General features: G+C 39.1%; 1 protein-coding gene across 1 annotated transcript; it reads left to right on the top strand.

The window, feature by feature from the left end:
• Nucleotides 1-873: 873 nt before the first annotated feature.
• On the top strand, nt 874-4,642 carry LOC103985587 (protein SCARECROW 2-like). The gene is made up of 2 exons (XM_009403333.3): nt 874-3,203; nt 3,883-4,642. The coding sequence occupies exons 1-2, from the start codon at nt 1,276-1,278 to the stop codon at nt 4,355-4,357; spliced, it is 2,403 nt and encodes an 800-aa protein (XP_009401608.2). The 5' UTR covers nt 874-1,275; the 3' UTR covers nt 4,358-4,642.
• Nucleotides 4,643-17,981: the final 13,339 nt, after the last annotated feature.

The following is a 17,981-nucleotide window of genomic DNA, read 5'->3' on the forward strand; positions in this document are numbered from 1 at the left end:
AGAACAATGGTGTCAAGATTTAAGGTAAATATTTTGAAAACATGTACAACAGTAATAGGATATTACTGTAGTAGTAAGAAAGAACCATAAGCCATGTAAAACGGAATATAAAACATAACCGTAACAAGAGGCATAAATTACGTACCGATAATCCTTCAACTACAATAATGTAATGATCAACATTAGCTTAGTTACAAGGTAATCATGTTTTGTAGAACCCTTAGAAGAAATCTTCACGTCAAGCACAGTAATGCAATGGAAGTTTATATAATACTTGCCGATCATGTTTGTTTTACCCCCACCTCTGATGTAAATGCAGATATGTGAGAAATAGTTGTTAATGATAAGAGATATGCCCTAAGCAAGACAAATTTCTGTAGGCCATAAGACTAATTGCATTCCATATTTAATAGACCATACTGAGGTGATGATGGAAAACTTCACTCTTACCCAATAAAAACATCCATAAAGTTAATTCTGATTGGGAGAAGAAGGTAAAGGGAAAAAGAAAAAGAAAAGACAATTCCGTAACAAGAGAGCATCAGGATTCCTGAATCACTGGGGGGAAGAAAGGGCTGCAAGAATTTGTTCCAAACTCCAACCACAAAGAACATAGAGCAATCGAGCAGCTTTTCAGTGGAAGCAAAAAAGGAGCTTCCCTCCCAGCCCAAGCAACCCCACCACCGTCACCTCGGCCCACACTTGTTTATTACTACGCACACCTCGGCCCACGCTCCAACCAACATTAACCACCCCAGGTCAAAAGCAAAGGGCGCCCGTGTAACCACAAAATGACTCCATCCCCCAAGCAAAAGGTCGACATAAATATTACTTCGTGCTTATGCTGCTTGTGTTTGTTTGGTGTGTGGTGTGTGGTGTTTTCTGTGCGAGAGAGAGGGAGAGAGAGAGAGCGAGAGCTGTTTTGGTGTGTTGTTGTGGAGAAGACAGACCACGGAATCGAATCCGAGCGCCGATGTCCGAATCCCCCCGCTGTTATCTCCTTGTAGCAACCCTGCGCTTGAGCAGAACCCAAGGAGATGCAACCCCTCTGTCTCGGCCTCTCTCCCTTGCCACCACCCTATAACTCTAATTATTGCTGTGGTTATTGCTGTTGTTGCTATCCTCCTCCTCCTACTACTAACACCACTGCTGCTGCTGCGGCTGTAGTAGGAGTTGCTGCTGTTACGATCTCAGCTGCCTTTACCCTTTGGCTCGCTCTCCTTCGCCGAGTCCATCCACTGGCATGCGGAGAGCTTCTTCCCCTTGTTTTTTCTGATGGCCTCCACCTCTTTCCTCCTCTTCCCTCCCCCAGCTCATGACTCGTCTCCCTCCTCCGCTGATCAACCCAACTCCAACTGCTCCTCCTCCTCCTCTCTTATTAGAGCCAACTCTTCTCCACTTCCTCCCCTCCAACCACTACTGTTGTTGCCTCCGCAGCAGTTCCATTATTTTCGTCAGCAACAGCATCAGCAGGAGGAACAGCTTCTGCAACTCCTCTATCTCCAGCAGCAGCAGCAGCAGCGGCAGCAGGAGGAGGAGGAACAAGATAAGATGGTGAGGAAGAGGCTGGCTTCGGAGCTCGACCTCCAGTCCGACTCTCCATACGGCCCTGCTCGCCTCTCTCGCCGCACCACAACCGGTGCCTCCTCCTCTTCCTCCGCCAATCCTACGTTCCTAGGGGATGTCCTCCCCGGCCAGCCCTCTCCACTGTTCAATCCGCCTTCGACGCTTCCCGTTGACGTCGGCCAACAAAGCGCCGCTGCTTCCGTTTTGTTGCCAGTTACTACTAGTAGTACTCCGCCTGCCCTTCTACCGTCTTTGCCTGCTCCTCCGCCTCCAGCTCTTCCTTCGCTGGCCGTCTGTGGGTTCTCAGGCTTGCCCCTCTTTCCGCCCGATGATGATCGTATTGCTTTGCCTTCTTCGAACGCAGAGGGACTGCAGCTTGTTTCTTCCTCTGCCATCGGCGGTGGTGGTGGGAGCTCCGATGATGCCGGGGTAGGTACCGCTTGGGTGGACGGGATTATCCGCGATATCATTAATAGCTCCGCCGGCGGGGAGGTTTCCATCCCTCAGATAGTTAACAGCGTCCGCGAGATAGTACACCCATGCAACCCAGGCTTGGCGGCCCTCCTAGAGTTCCGACTCCAGTCGCTCTCATCCGGCCCATCGCCGGCCGCAGCGCTGCACTCGCTTCCCAATAGCGCAGCGCTGGATCCCTCCGACAAACGGCGGAGGGACACGAGGGTGGCTCCGCCGCTGCCGGAGACAGTACAAGCACCGAAACGAGCCAACCAGGCGCCACCCTTCACATTCGCCCCAGCAGTTGCTGGCGGCGGATGGGAAGAACCAACAAGCCGCCTCCAAAGCGCACAACAGAACCCGCAGCCACAACAGCAACCACAACCCCAACCTCAACCTCAAAGGAGCTCCACCTCCGTTTCCTCGGACGAGGCAACGGCGGCGACGGCGGCTGCCTCAGCGGCAGCGGCAGCGGCCGCGAGGAAGAGGGAAGAGATGCAACAGAGGAAGAGGGACGAGGAGGGCCTCCACCTGCTGACGCTCCTGCTCCACTGCGCGGAAGCGGTAGCCGCCGACAACTTGGAGGAGGCGAACCGGTTGTTACTGGAGATCTCGGAGCTGTCGACCCCCTTCGGCACGTCGGCTCAGCGCGTTGCTGCCTACTTCTCGGAGGCAATGTCGGCTCGTCTGGTGAGCTCGTGCCTGGGCCTGTACGCGCCGCTTCCGACCGTGCCCCACCGCCACCGTCTGGCCTCCGCCTTCCAGGTTTTCAACGGTATCAGCCCCTTCGTAAAGTTCTCCCACTTCACGGCCAACCAGGCGATACAGGAGGCGTTCGAGCGGGAGGACCGTGTTCACATCATCGATTTCGACATCATGCAGGGCCTCCAGTGGCCGGGCCTCTTCCACATCCTGGCCTCCCGCCCCGGAGGCCCTCCGCGGGTGCGCCTCACCGGCCTCGGATCCTCCATGGACGCTCTTGAGGCCACTGGCAAGCGCCTTTCCGACTTCGCCGAGACGCTCGGCCTCCCCTTCGAGTTCGTTCCAGTTGCCGAGAAGGTCGGCAACCTGGACCCCGAGCGCCTCGGCGTGTCCCGCCGTGAGGCCCTCGCGGTGCACTGGCTGCACCACTCGCTCTACGACGTCACCGGTTCGGACACCAACACTCTCTGGCTTCTCCAAAGGTAGATGCGCAGTCTCCTTCGCAATGCTTGTAGCTTGCTTCTTTTTCTCCTCTTCAATCCCTTTGTTCTTTTAGTGCAATAGCTACTACTACTAGTGAGCTTGAAAATAGAACGAACTGGCTGCACTTGGCTCTTATTTTTTCCTCTCTTCTCTTCCTCACACTTCACATGATCTTATTCCGCTTCTCCTCCTGCTGTGAGATCCAGACTTGCTTTGAAGGACTAACTATAACTACTTTGTATTCATTACCTTCCTCCTCCGTGAAAGCTCCTTGGCTTTAATCCGAGTTTCCTCATCTGTGATATATCTTTCTCGTCTCCCGTGATAATACTTTTTCTTCGAAAATGCATCTTTTACAGCTTCGACAAAGAAGAAGTTAATAGTTGTCAAAGAACAATGTTTAATATTCTTTAGCTTTGGTTTGTCCAAAGTCAAATGTAATACTAATCAGCCAAATTTCCGTCACTCGTGGAAGAAGAGACGACGTCGTTGGAGGCAGGTTGGTTAACAGAGATTGATTGAGAGGCTTTTGAGTTGCTCATGTCTTCTCTGCAGACTCTTTTTCTCCTCTCCCTTTTCGTCCATTAATCATTATCGTTACTTTTAAAAGTAGTGACGATGAAGACGGTCGATTTAGGAACAACATTAATTAATTTGCATGTGATCGTGGGTGTGTAGGTTGGCACCCAAGGTTGTAACAATGGTGGAGCAAGATCTCAGCCAAGCAGGTTCTTTCTTGGCTCGGTTCGTGGAGGCGATCCACTACTACTCGGCCCTCTTCGATTCGCTCGGCGCCAGCTACGGCGAGGACAGCCAGGAACGGCACATTGTCGAGCAGCAGCTGCTGTCTCGGGAGATCCGCAACGTGCTCGCCGTGGGTGGCCCGGCGCGCACCGGCGAGGTCAAGTTCAGCAACTGGAGGGAGAAGCTTAGTCAGTCTGGCTTCCGTGGGGTCTCGCTCGCAGGCAATGCAGCAGCCCAGGCCACCCTCCTCCTGGGCATGTTCCCCTCCGACGGCTACACCTTGGTCGAGGAGAACGGCACGCTCAAGCTGGGATGGAAGGATCTCTGCTTGCTTACAGCTTCAGCTTGGAGACCGATCAACCACCACCAGGCCGCCGCCACCTCCACCCTAGTTGCCGCCACTCGGTAGGAGCAGAACGATACATTTCATTGTTATTCCAAGTAGGTATTGCATGTTACTTGTTAGTTACTCGATAGTTCTCAGAGTTACAAAACCTCATCTTTTCTTCTTCTTCTTCTTCTTCTTCTTCTTCTTCTTCGTCTTACCACCTACCACTGCTTTTCCTGTGTGCAAGAGACTGATGTCTTGCCTAACGAAGTGGTTGGGTGAGGAGAGAACGCATGTCATAGATCTGTCTTTGCTATGAATGCTTTGAACTAGGTGAGGTTAGCAGCGACACTGCTTTTTCTTCTATGGCTATTTCCAATGACATGTCCCTTTCGCTCTTACAAGCTGTACCAGCCCTGGGACTGAGATAGGGAGAGGCACTACGGTTTTGTTTGCTATCACAAGAGATAGAGATAGAGATAGAGAGAGAGAGAGAGAGAGAGAGAGAGAGAGAGAAGGAAGACACAGTGAGTTGGCTGTGGGCGTGATTTATCTCTGTCAGACAGCTATTACACACATGTGTAGCCTGCAGTGAGTTGGCTGCCTTCCGGTGAAACCCGGTAATGATGAACATTTTTTTACCACTTGGAGGAAGCTAAGCATGTTAGGTCTTTAATGTTTCGGAGGGCTGTGTTTCTGTGACGTATTCGACACTCATCTCAATCTTACCTTGCGGATTCATCTTAATCGTTAGGGTTTATGGCAGTGGTTGGCCCAGCAAGATATAGCAAGGGTGTACGTGACTGCAGCAGCCTCAAGTGTCACTGTCAGGTGGAAAGCGTTGGTCAAGCCATTGATTTGGTACAAAAGAATAAGCAAAGCTCATCAATCCCCCTCTCAGTCCCGCTTTACTTTCTATCAACTGCCGTGCATTTAGACCATTGGTGATTATACCATCTTTTGGTTGTGATTAAGGTGATTTAAATCACTCTAAACAGTTGTTTCTTCTTGATAACCATTGTTAATATTACTTTCCCAACTACACCCAAGATTTTTTATAAGAAGCATTTCCAAAGAAAATGAAGTGCATATTCTTTATCCTCGGAAGAAACTCTTCTTTAGAAGCAACTAAGAAAAGGAGAACTAGAAATAAATGAAATATATATCTTAAATATTTTTGAAAATATTCCAGAGCCAAGATCAAGAAGAACTAATTTAGAATTAATTCAACATATTTTTTGAATGTATCAACTCGTTTAGCTAGTAAAAATCTTGATAATCTATCGTAAAATCTTGAGCTTGAATTTTATTTTCGTCGTTTGTCCTTTTAAAAAAAATTATGAAGGATTATATAGATTAAATATTATCCGATTTTATTTGTTTGCCCCCAAAGGTTGTAGATGGTGGAAATTGAGATGAGCTGCAATTATATTATATTATATTATATTATATTATATTATATTATACTATCTGATTTAGTTTAAATTCAAGATTAACTGGGCCTAGTGACTTAGTTGAGTCGAGATATCATAGTGCTAACATGGTTTCTAACTTGATGTATATTTTCCATCGAGTTGTAACTCTTATTATTGATTTTGTGGAGTCCAATAGTTCCTATAACATCGATATGGATGATAGTGTCCTTATTTCATTTTTAAGGGACTCTAAAGGCATTTGGTTATTAGTATGATGATAGAAAATTTGGAAAACTTTGGTCAGTGAAATCTAATAATAATATTGTGTATCTTTTGATGATATTATTAAATTAGACTGTAACATCTCCGATGTCATGAAGCCTTTGTTGATTTGTAGAGAGAATACACCCGTAAATATTCTAGACAGAACTTTAAATCTCTTTCATCAAGTTTAGAACTCTCATTCTATTGGTCATTATCTTTCATCAAAATCTAATTATATCTTTAATATATAAGTTATTAAGCTACATAATCTAACATTCTACTAGTTAACCCATTAACAAGTTAAAATATAAGATAAAAGTTTAAAATAATAATAAAAATAATAAATTTTCAAATGCCAATAGGGATAGATGCTGGCTTCAACACATTTTAATATTATACCTGATACCCCAAGGATTAATGAAATCATATGTGGCTTAAACCATCTTAATCCAAATGCAGTTGGAATTAGTAACATATTGACAAGTGCATTTAGCATGCAAAGCATTGTTCATCACATGTAGATACTCAACACTAAGACCCCTTTAGGGAAGATAACAGTGTTCCAAGCCAGAATATGCAAGCCCTTAGAGTTAGGTTCGTTTCTTCAAAGAAAGTTTTTAGTAATCTTAATGTTATTGTTAAGAATCTCACTCGATATACAAGTGACACTAAGAGAACGAAGAGGAATGGAGTTAAAGAATACAATTAATAAGCACAACCCTACCAACTCATGACAAAAAGGTGCTATGCCATGTTCCAAATCTATTTACAAAAGGTTTGGTAAGTTCGCTAAACGTTGAAGGGCGAATTCTACTTGTGCGATGAGAGTGCCAAGAAACCTAAAGGGAAAGTTATGATATTTAAGTTGTTCCATATTTCTATTAGTATCCCGAGGAAAATAAATTTCAGATTTAGAGGTGTTAACCTTTTGATTAGTAAAATCTTTGTAGGTTTGAAATATATTAAGAATGAAACGATAAGACTTTGCTCAAACAAAATAATATATCATCTATCATCCGCATATATATGAGGTGGCAAAGTTTAAATTTTTTAGTTAAAATCCATTTTAACCACTTTGGTTTTAGCTATATCACTTAAGCTTTTATAGTTTTCTCATACATTTTAAAAAACATATCATATAAGTTCATCCCGTCAAGTCTGAGTTAATAGATATTAAAATCTATTTACGGGATAAGTTGATTTATAATAAACTATTAATATAATAATATGTATAATTTAAGTTTAAAAAAGAGTTAAAGTCTATTTTAGCCCCTATGGTTTTAATCATGAACTACTTAAGCCCTTATGGTTTACTCACGTCTAAAATAACTCATACATTTTCAAAACCGTAGCATATAAGCTCCTTCCGTCAATAGAGTTAACAAACATTAGAGTCTGCTTACATGATATATTGACTAACAATAAATCATTAATATAATAACATGTATAATTTAATTTTTTTTTTTAAGTTAAGGTTTATCTTGTCGAGGAAAAAGATGAAGCGGAGGTCGTAGCAATAGACGAAGGTAGAGAGGCAGATGATGGGTAAGGACACAAAATAAGATAAAGTGGGAGGTGGTGGGGACGAAGACTGAGGAGGAAGAGAGACTAGGAGACCACTGTGTCTAGCATCGAACTGGTCGATACACATCCACCTAAGGTAGGACTAGAAGCTCCTGAGCACGTCGTTAGCGTGAGAAAGGTTCTATGCGTACAATGTCCTACTAAGCAACAGCGACTCGATGCTATTATTGGTGGTCGCTTCCACGACGATTCCCGTCATTGATGGTGGTCTTAGTTTTTTTTAACTTAAATTATACATGTTATTATATTAATTTATTATGAGTTAGCATATCATGTAAGTAGATTCTAATGTCTATTAACTTAAACTTGACAAGATGAGCTTATATGTTATATTTTTTAAAATATAAGATTTATTTTAGATACGGATATACCATAAGGGTTTAAGTAGTCCATAGCCAAAACCACAAAAGCTAAATTAGATCTTAACTTTTTTTAAATTTAAATTATATGTATTATTATATTACTAATTTATTATGAGTCAGTATGCCATATAAGTATATTTTTATGTCTATTAACTCATAGGAGGGGTTTATATATTATATTTTTAAAAATATAAGGGTTATTTTATACACCAGTAAACTATAAGGGTTTGAGTGATTTATGACCAAAACTATAGGGGTTAAAATGGACTTTAACTCTTTTTTAAACTTAAATTATATATGTTATTATATTAATAATTTATTGTAAGTGTCATGACTTTAACGTTTGTTAACTCAAACCGATGGGAGGAGTTTATATACTATATTTTTTAAAATATAAAAATTATTTTAGATATAAATAAACAATAATTAAAGAATATCCCTTGATATATACCCTTTGAATAGAGACTGATGTTTGAGTTGGATACGCTAATAAGGGGTAGTATTACAAGAGTTTGAAACAATATTATGTGCATCCACATACTCAAATTTAAACAATTTGTTAGACGCAATAAAAACCTTAGCAATTTGTAGAAGGACGAGATGATGATCAGAATAATTTCTAGGCATATGTTTAACAATTAAATTACCAAAAATATTAATCCAAGCACAATTGGCAGAACCAAAATATCAAAATTACCAAATCTATTGTTGGACCAAGTAAATCATTGTCCAGTGAAACCAAGATCAATTAAACTAGTATTTTTAATAAAACTATTAAACATACGAATTGAAGAATTGTTGGAAAAGCAACAGCCACCAAATTTGTCACAAGAACTATTGATACAGTTAAAATCAGTAGGAATTAAGAAAGGAAATTCACTCATATATAAAGATCCAAGGACTTTCCATAGAAAATTTTGAGAAACAAGAGAGACAATGGCATAAATTCCGGTGAAAACCCATGCAGGAGAATTCATATACTGTATAACTATATGAAGACATAGAGTTTGGGAGGAAAGCACTTTGGCGTTAATAAAGGATGAGTTCCAAAGTAATGCAAACCATTGGAAGACAAAGTACCAAAACCCTCAACATTTTCTTTTACTTGGTTTCCATGGAAGAGGTAGTCATACAGGTATTTGATTGTCGGAGAAGAGCTGAATCGAAAGATCGATGCCATGTTAGTCTAGTCTCCAAGAATATTGAAGTCCGATATCTATTAGTTGAAATACTTATTTATTTTTAAATATTAGTAGCTAGAAAACTCGGGTCTAAGATAATATAAGATGATCGACCTAACCCTAAGGTATCAATCTTGGCCTAAACTCATAAAGTCAACCCAATGAAAACAACTAAGATGATTTTTTATAAATATAAATATTTATTACCTCCTCATAAACAAGTCTAGGAGGTAATAAATATACTTTTGTAAATATTAATAATTATAATAGATATACTTCGACATATTTCTTAGCATATAAAATCATTATTTTAAATATTTTATAAAGTTTTATAAATAAGTTTAAAATAAAAAAATTATGTTTTTTCTATTCGTAGTGATCATGATGGTGAAAAAATCATAATTTTTAAAAATTTTATTATTTAAATGGGTATGACCATAATTTCTCTACTTTAGGAAATTTATAAAAAAAATAGAGTTATTTAAAGAAAGAATAGGAGCTTACAAGAGATGACAAAGATCATACTTAATAAATATAGTCTACCCAAATACTTTTGGATCAAAACTATTAACATGATATGATATGTCATAAATAGGTTTCTTATAAGACTTCATATGTCTAAAACTCTTTATAAATTATAGAACAATAAAAGGCATAGTATCTTATATTTTAAAATTTTTTAGTTGTGAATTTTTTGTTTTAAATGACAAGGATACCTTAAGAAACTATAATATAAAATTCGATGAAAGTAATTTTTGGATATTACACTATCTCTAAAGTTTATTTAGTTTTGAATAAGAGTTTCCTAATATTAAATATTCTATTCATTTTTTATAAATCTCTTGATACTTACAAAAATAATTTTGATGGTAATTTTAAATTTAATAAATTAAATTTGAATGAGGATTCTACTCCCCGAAGTAACTCAAATATATCTGTTTGTAAGCACATCCTAAAGAGCTAACTAACCTATTTTATTTAAACAAGGATTTGAGGGTTTAGGTTTTAACAATCCTATGGTTTCATTCTGCTTAGACCATATTCTATGAATTTGTTTGATTGAACTTGCATAAGAATTGCAATAATTATCATAAAAATGAGAATGACGATAAATAAAAATAAGGATAAAGGAATGTTGAATATGATGAGTGAATTGAATGAGGGGTGTATAATAAAAGAAAAGGCTAAAACGGAAAGAGAGAGGGGATGAGAAAAATTGATTCGTAGATATCCAACCTAAGCAACAAAAAAGAAACACAAGTGTGACATCTTAGCTTAAGCAATAGAAAAACAAGTACTGTAAGTAAAAAACACCATTGGTTTAAGGAGGAAGCACTAAGTCATTCCAAATGGCTTATGTTGCGTTGAATCGAAACCTTAAATCTTTTTGCCAGTTAGCTTAAAGGAGATTGGACTTTTACAGGAGCTACTAATGATAGATAGGCTACGAGAGAGTAAAGAGGAAGGCAGGGCATAGATCTTGCACTCAGCTCCAAGGACTCCAATTCACATACAAGTTTTTCTTTTATCTTTTTATTTATTTATTTATTATAAATCTAAAAAATAATATCATGATTGCATAAGATGATGTTGTATCTTATGACAATAAAATAAAGTTAATTGAATTTGAACCCGAATTCATCAACAATCCAAGATGATTGTTGGATGACTTACTCATAATGCTTTAATGCTCAACTCAGTTCAAGTCCTATATGATGATCGAAAATGAAGTATCGAAACTTAAATGATACTGCTCTTATTTATAAGGTGATAAGGAATTATTCCTTCAAAAAAGAAAGATTATTCTCCTCTCCATGTCATGTTGACATGGCAACTCAGGTTGACTGGGAATCTGCATGCCGATTTCTATCAAGTCTTAGTTGTCCTAAAGTATTGACCATATCACTTGTTCTTACATTGCACTTTCGAAAGTCTTGTTCATGTATGTCTATGGAACTTGAGCATTTGTCCTCTCGTGATCGATATTTTCAAGCAGACTCGAAATGTAGAGCCTAGTCCATCAAACCTGCCATGTGAGCATAAGCTAGACTGAAGAGTTTATTGGAATACTCTGAAATATTTTGTCATCACCGTAAGTAGAAGCTTATTAGGTATGATTTGTACTACCTAGATCATCAAAGTGGGCATGGTATGATACTAGTTTTGTAGGTGATGGTTGTTGTTGATGAATTGATGTGCCGTGGTTGATGAGTCAACCACGGCCTGGTCCACGGGGTAATGTCAGGAGTCTCCGGTCGACTGAGCTGGTTTTCAAGGTCGATCGACCACCACTTTGCGCGTCGACGCTGGGAGTTGGGCCAGTGTTTTTCGCCTGAGGGTGGCAGCTTCTCTATAAAAAAGATCTTCGTCGGGTGTTTTCCAACTTTGATCCCTCCGATGATCAAGTGGTGGGTTGGATCCTTTTTTCCTCCCCCTGGGTCGAATGCCGACCTGAGGCTTTTATACTACTGTATGAGGGTCGGTCGTACGCGGGCGTAGCAACCGATCCACGAGAGGTGAGAATGTACCTTTGTGCGGCCACCACCCAGGGATGTGCGGAACGACGCCATGTGGCGCCATCTCGAGCTTTCTGAGATGGGACATACCGAGCGACGCCTTGGTACGATCTCGGGCCTGTTACTTGGGGGTGCTCCTCTTGTTTACTTAGTTGTAGCGCCACGTGTCATCGATCGTAACGTGGCTTAGGCCCAAAATATACTTTATCACTTGTAACATCCGATGACTCTTACGACATAATATTTACAATGCAAGGGATTCATTTTAAGGAAGCTCATCCCTCATTTTTAAAAAAGTCATCTTGAAGGAGCATCCACCTGTAAAAATCTAGTTCTCAAGACACAATAAGCTTCATATCCAACCATGTCAATCTATTACAACACATGATATAAGGTGGTGTGAAGTACCATAGCAGTTCCATAACCAGTAAAATGATCTTGTATGTGACCAGTATTTGAAAATCCTTACATTAAATTAAATCCAAAATAGTTGGGGCATCAGTTATTGTATCATCGGAGGAATCGAATAGTGTAAATGGTGCATATTCTCATTTAACAATATTAGAGAAAAAAAAAAGGACCATCTTACATAGTAAGCATCATCAAAGGTGAGGATCGAAATAGATGTGCATGGTGAGGAAACTATTAACAAACAATTTGCATTTTGACCTTTTATTTTTTTATTTTCTTTCTAGTTGCTATTTTTTATTTGATACCTCAAATGTCATCAACATTGTGTTATGGGTCTTCTTTTGTGATCAAAATGCATAGATATATTACTTGAATACTGAAAGCATATGTAATAGGAGGGAGGGAGAGGGAGGAGAACACAAAGGAGGACCAGGTTGAGGAGGCAAAGGAGAGTTTAAGAATTTGACCTAAATTGATTTATTAACCCGAATGAGTTTATTGATCAAAACGAGTTTATTGACCCAAATTGATTCATTGATCTATGAACAGGTTTAAAGATTTTATGAGTGCAAAACTAATATTTATGAAAAAATGGTCACCCAAAGATATGAAACAGTGCTATGGTCTCCTTCCATACTAATATTGTACATCTTAAACAAGATTTATTGTTTGTGTTAGTATTGTTTTTTTGTTGTGGAATTTGGATGATATTGAATATTTGGAATTTATATTAAACAAAATCTAAAGTGAGTGATGATGTGGAACTATTTATGTAACCTCCATTTAATTGAAGATTTTTTTTTTAATTAAAGACTTGAAGTGACTATTTTGTTGCACCAGTCTCCTTAATCTTTGTGCAAGCAGCCTTACAAGTCAAGTTTGTTAATATTTATCTATTTTGGTTTATTTGCAGGTATATATATAAGCAGCCTTAGTTATTTTAGGTTTGTCTTTAGATTTGAGCAGTCTCATTTGTCATAATCTAGATTAAAATACCGAAGATCCCTAAAAATGCATCAACTTCAACCTGACTCTAGTCGAAAAACATGAGAGTCTCGCGAATTATATTTGAATATGACATATTCATAAGAAAGTTTTTGTGTAAAAAATGAGACATGAAACATTTTCCTTTTTTATTTTGTGTTAGTTTTTAAATCGTAATGTAGGTTTAAGATATTTTATCACAATTAATAAGAAAAAAAGTTATCGAGTTCATAAAATTGATAAAGGAATGTTTCTAATGAAAGAAATTATTTATTAAATGTTCAAAAGTTTGATAATATACTTTGAACTTTTTAGATAAGTTTTTAAATTTGATAACAATACTATAAATATTAATAAAATTAGTTTCAAATATTTGATAATAGATTCTAAATTCCAGTGATTGTCAATATTTCATTTGTTTTCTAGCCAATTCCAGTGCTTGTGTTCATTAATTTGGTCTGATGTTCCAATTCCAACATTACAAATTACCATCATTAATCAGCCTAAGATTTATCTAACCTATTTATGCCTGTTTTGATGAATGCAATACAGGAAATCATTGTCGACTTTTCATGTGCTACTTAAATTACAACAGTTTCCTTATTACCTTATGTTGGATCTGGAACACATTGTAAAGGCGATGTGTGATGATCCACATTGTAAATTGCCTCATTATGGTTTGGCTTCATGATCCACATCTTTTGTTTAAGGTAATTTAAATCTAGATGACAGCAAAGTCATCTGTTTCCACTGACAAAAGTATTCGTTCACAATTCTTACAACATTGGATCCTCTATCATGTTGTGCTATCTAATCTTCGTTTATCAATAGAAAACTCTTCCAGGTTTGCTTTCTGGTAAGTACTTGTTCAAGCCACCAGCAAAACTAGCCAATGAAAGGAAGGTAAAGGAATTTGGGCAAAATTGTACGCCTATTGTTCTTCTTTGTCTCCTTGTTTTAGCAATTTTCACCATCACTTACCCTCTGTGGCAGCTGTTAAATTTCACCTTAGTGTCCTATGAATCATTAGCCTACTCAATTGTGTACGACCAACATATGTTGAGTGGAGTTAAGTGGAGAATCAAACTGGAAAAAGTATCGAGACTCTTCGATCGGATCAAGGAGGTGAGAATTTAGTACATAGTTTACCTAGTTCCTCAAAGACAATGGGATTCTATCTCAATGAACACCTCAGCTCAATGGTGTATTTAAACGTAGGAATCATAGATTGTTAGATATAGTATGTTCCATGATGAGTTTCGTTGACCTACCCATCTCATTCAGGGGATATACCGTAGAGACTTTCTATGCCCTCTCTCTCTCTTGGGTACTTGTATTATGTTTAAATCGATGGCATATGTAGCAGCATCTTTGTCAATTATACATTATTCTTTAGGTGGTGATTTTGATTGATGTGTTAAAAGATACCTGCGTAGAGGATGTGGATTAGATGATTTCTTCAACTAGAACTTCAAATGTTTTATATCTGTCTCAATTATACCTATGGATGATCATTTGGGGTTTTTTTTCTTTTAGACAAACAAAATTATATTGATAAAGATCTAATTACAAAGCACCTGACAAAAGGGTTAGAAACATAAAACAGAAAAGGAGCATACTGAGATGTGCCAAAATTTATTAGGGAATGACTAACATTATAAAGATCTATGAAGATGAGATATGTCTGTGCTTGTAACCAAGGTTCGCCAAATCGTACCGTACCGACGTTTCGACGCTGGCTCGGTACGGTACGGTACGGCGTACCGAGCGGTATACCGAGGTGTACCACTCGGTACACTTGATTTCACCGATTTATCCCTCCGAAAATACCTGAAAATTAAAAAAAAAATTAGGATAGAGTTTTCAAGTTACAAATAAATATAGTAATAGTATAAGTTTAGCAAAATCAATGTAAATTAGATAAAAATAGCATCACATATCTTTTTCGGGCTTTGAGGTAGTCTTGTTCGAGGTTCGTATTTCAGCTCGTTATAGATTGAAATATCTATAGAAGAATCAGTTGAATTGTTAGACTATTTTATTACAATATAAACTCTAAAATTTAAATAAATTAAATAATCATATATCTAGATATACCTGATTGTTAATTCTACCACCAAAACGAACGATGAGCCTCCACGGGTGGTGGATCGGGGTCCTCGATCCGATACATATCAATATGATACGTTTGTTGGACCCAATCATGAAATTGATCCCATGACATAGTGTATTGATACACCGTATGCCATTGATGCATCAATGTGGTACTGATCGTAGATTGATCGTCATAAATCATATTTGTCCGAGACAGCTCTTGAGGCATATATTGGTGTTGTTCTGTATCATGCTGTTGCTCAGAGAAGGATGACCAACTATCACCATACTGTTGTTGCCCATATGATTCTTCATAATACGATGGCTGTGAATACGATGAGTCTCTTTCTGTGTCTATATCATGTATGCTCTATCGCATTTGTTCATATTCATCCACTGCCTTCCCCTTCCCCTTCTCCTTTCCCTTCCGCGCATAAACTTGACCAGTACCTTGTCGAGTTCCATGATATGAATCTTGAGTGGCATGTGTAAAATATTGCTCCTCAGTCCATTCACCACCCTCAAGTTGTGCAGACGAGACCAACGACTGCCCGGTATCACCGCCATCATCTGTTGAGGCACTACTGTCCGTGTTGTTGTCATGTCTCTGGACCGAACGAGAAAGAGAATGTGATTGTAAAGGTGTCTCGTTGCCCGACTCGATTCTTTCCAACGATGCAACTGCCTTCCCCTTTGCCTTTGCACGTTGGGCGGACGAGTGTGACCGTTGGGTATCGGTAGTTCCTCGAGCAGTTTGACTCATACCATGTTGTAATCGAGGGGGATTTTCTACCTGTTGGGGTTGTGCTTCTTCTTCTTCTATTGCCTCGGTGATAAAACGTGAAGGACGCTGAGGATCTCCCGCCTCATCAAGTAGAGGATCATCTTGGTTCTCTGCTGCTTCAACTCAATCTAACATTGGCTCTGAATCTTCGTTGTAGAATTGGAGGTCAATGGGATCAATATCTGGTTCCTCTGGCTCCTTATCCAACTCAGCACATCGCAATTTTAGCCGCATATTATAATGGACATATACTAGTTTCTCTAACCGTATGTAGGAGAGTTTGTTGCGGACTTTCGTATGAATCAATGCAAACGTTGACCAATTACGTTCGCAACCACTAGATGTTGTTGTCTGTGAAAGTACACGAACGGCAACCTTCCTTAAATGTGGTGCATCGCCTCCAAATTGTAACCACCACTCGACTGCAAAAAGATATAAATAAGATTTTATTAGCATAACAAATAATTAACATTAAATATAATTGATAATCAATATGCATAACTTTTCCTCACCAGGATCCATAGTGTAACGACATGATATAGCTACAACGTCGGAGAATGAACCAACTGTTTCTCGAAATAATCGACCCTCCATAAGAGCATCGGCTGCCTTGGTAGTGTTTGGCAAGAGTCGATATATAACATTTCGTAGTGTCGTTAGGAAATTATTTTGCATTCCGAAAGCATATCGATATTGAATTGCCGGGTTTAGATAATACGCTGCAAAACATAATTTTGTTAGTATGATAATTTATTATCTAAATAATAATAAATTAAGTATTTCTGAATATGAATTTACCTGCATTATGGATATCTTGATCCATATGAACTTCGGTCCGATGATCAATGATTCGTACGTATTGGTCGGCCTTAAAATCATCTTTGAATGCTTTCCTGACCTCCTCTCTTGCTGAAATCAGCATATATTTAAGATACGGCATTTGTGGATGCTTGTCCGTATCGACCTTACGGAGGACAATATAAAGTGGTTCCACACCTTTTATGATTTCTGCTATAGTCTCCCAAAATCTAGAGGAAAGAATGGCCTTTTCTATCTTCTTTCCATCACTCAATTTCGAATATCTGGATTCAGACCACTCTTGTGAGCTAGCCATTGCCTTCAAGCCATGTCTTTTTTGCTGTAATGATTTTAATGCAATAAAATTGGTAGCAAATCAAGTAATTCCAGGTCGAAGTATCTCACCATTTACATACTTTTGCATTAATGCGTGGACCCAATGATGATTATATATACACTTTGTAATTGATTGTGCTCGAGCTACACATTTCTTGACCGCATCCAACTCACCAACATCCTTTAGCATTAGATCTATGCAATGAGCTGCACATGGAGTCCAAAACAAAGTTTTTCTTTTTTCCATCAATTGCAAACCGGCTTTTTTGAAATTCGCTCCATTGTCGGTTATTATTTGGACAACATATTGTGGTCCAATCTCCTCTACCATAGTGTCCATCAAGCTCTCAATGTAGTTTGCATCTTGGATCTTTTCAGAAACATTAACGGACTTATGAAACACCACTCTTCTATTGCAATAAACAAGAAAGTTGATGATACTCATTCTTGTTGGTCCTATCCAACTGTCACACATCAATGTCACCCCATATTCATCACATTGCCTCTTGAAGGATTTGATCCAATCCTTTAGTTCTGCCACCTCCTCATCTAAGTACACGCTGTGAATCTCCTTCGGTGTTGGAGGTTGGATCCCCGTGTCAGACTTTTGAATAGAGGAGATCATGCTCTGATAATATGGACCTTGGGCTGTGTTGGCTGGAATCCTATGAAAGTTGAACCATTTTGAGATTGCCTTCCCAATATCCCATTTTTTTTCTTTTGTATATGCATCGTCAATCCGTATTTGTTTCGCTGTTTGTGGGGGATAGGCTTGCGGATCAATATCAACAATATCTGGTGCGGACCTCCTGCCAAGACCTCTCATAAAACCACGGAGTCCACCATACCTCATGCTACTAGTTCGGCCTAACTGAGAAGGAGCAGTTGGTTGCCTCATGCTGGTTGACCTCTGGATTCCACTACCACTGCCATGCTCTAATTGTGAGTCAGGTCGTCGATGCCTCATTGCTTCATC

This window comes from Musa acuminata, chromosome BXJ3-5 (assembly GCF_036884655.1).
Source record: "Musa acuminata AAA Group cultivar baxijiao chromosome BXJ3-5, Cavendish_Baxijiao_AAA, whole genome shotgun sequence".
Classification (NCBI taxonomy): domain Eukaryota; kingdom Viridiplantae; phylum Streptophyta; class Magnoliopsida; order Zingiberales; family Musaceae; genus Musa; species Musa acuminata.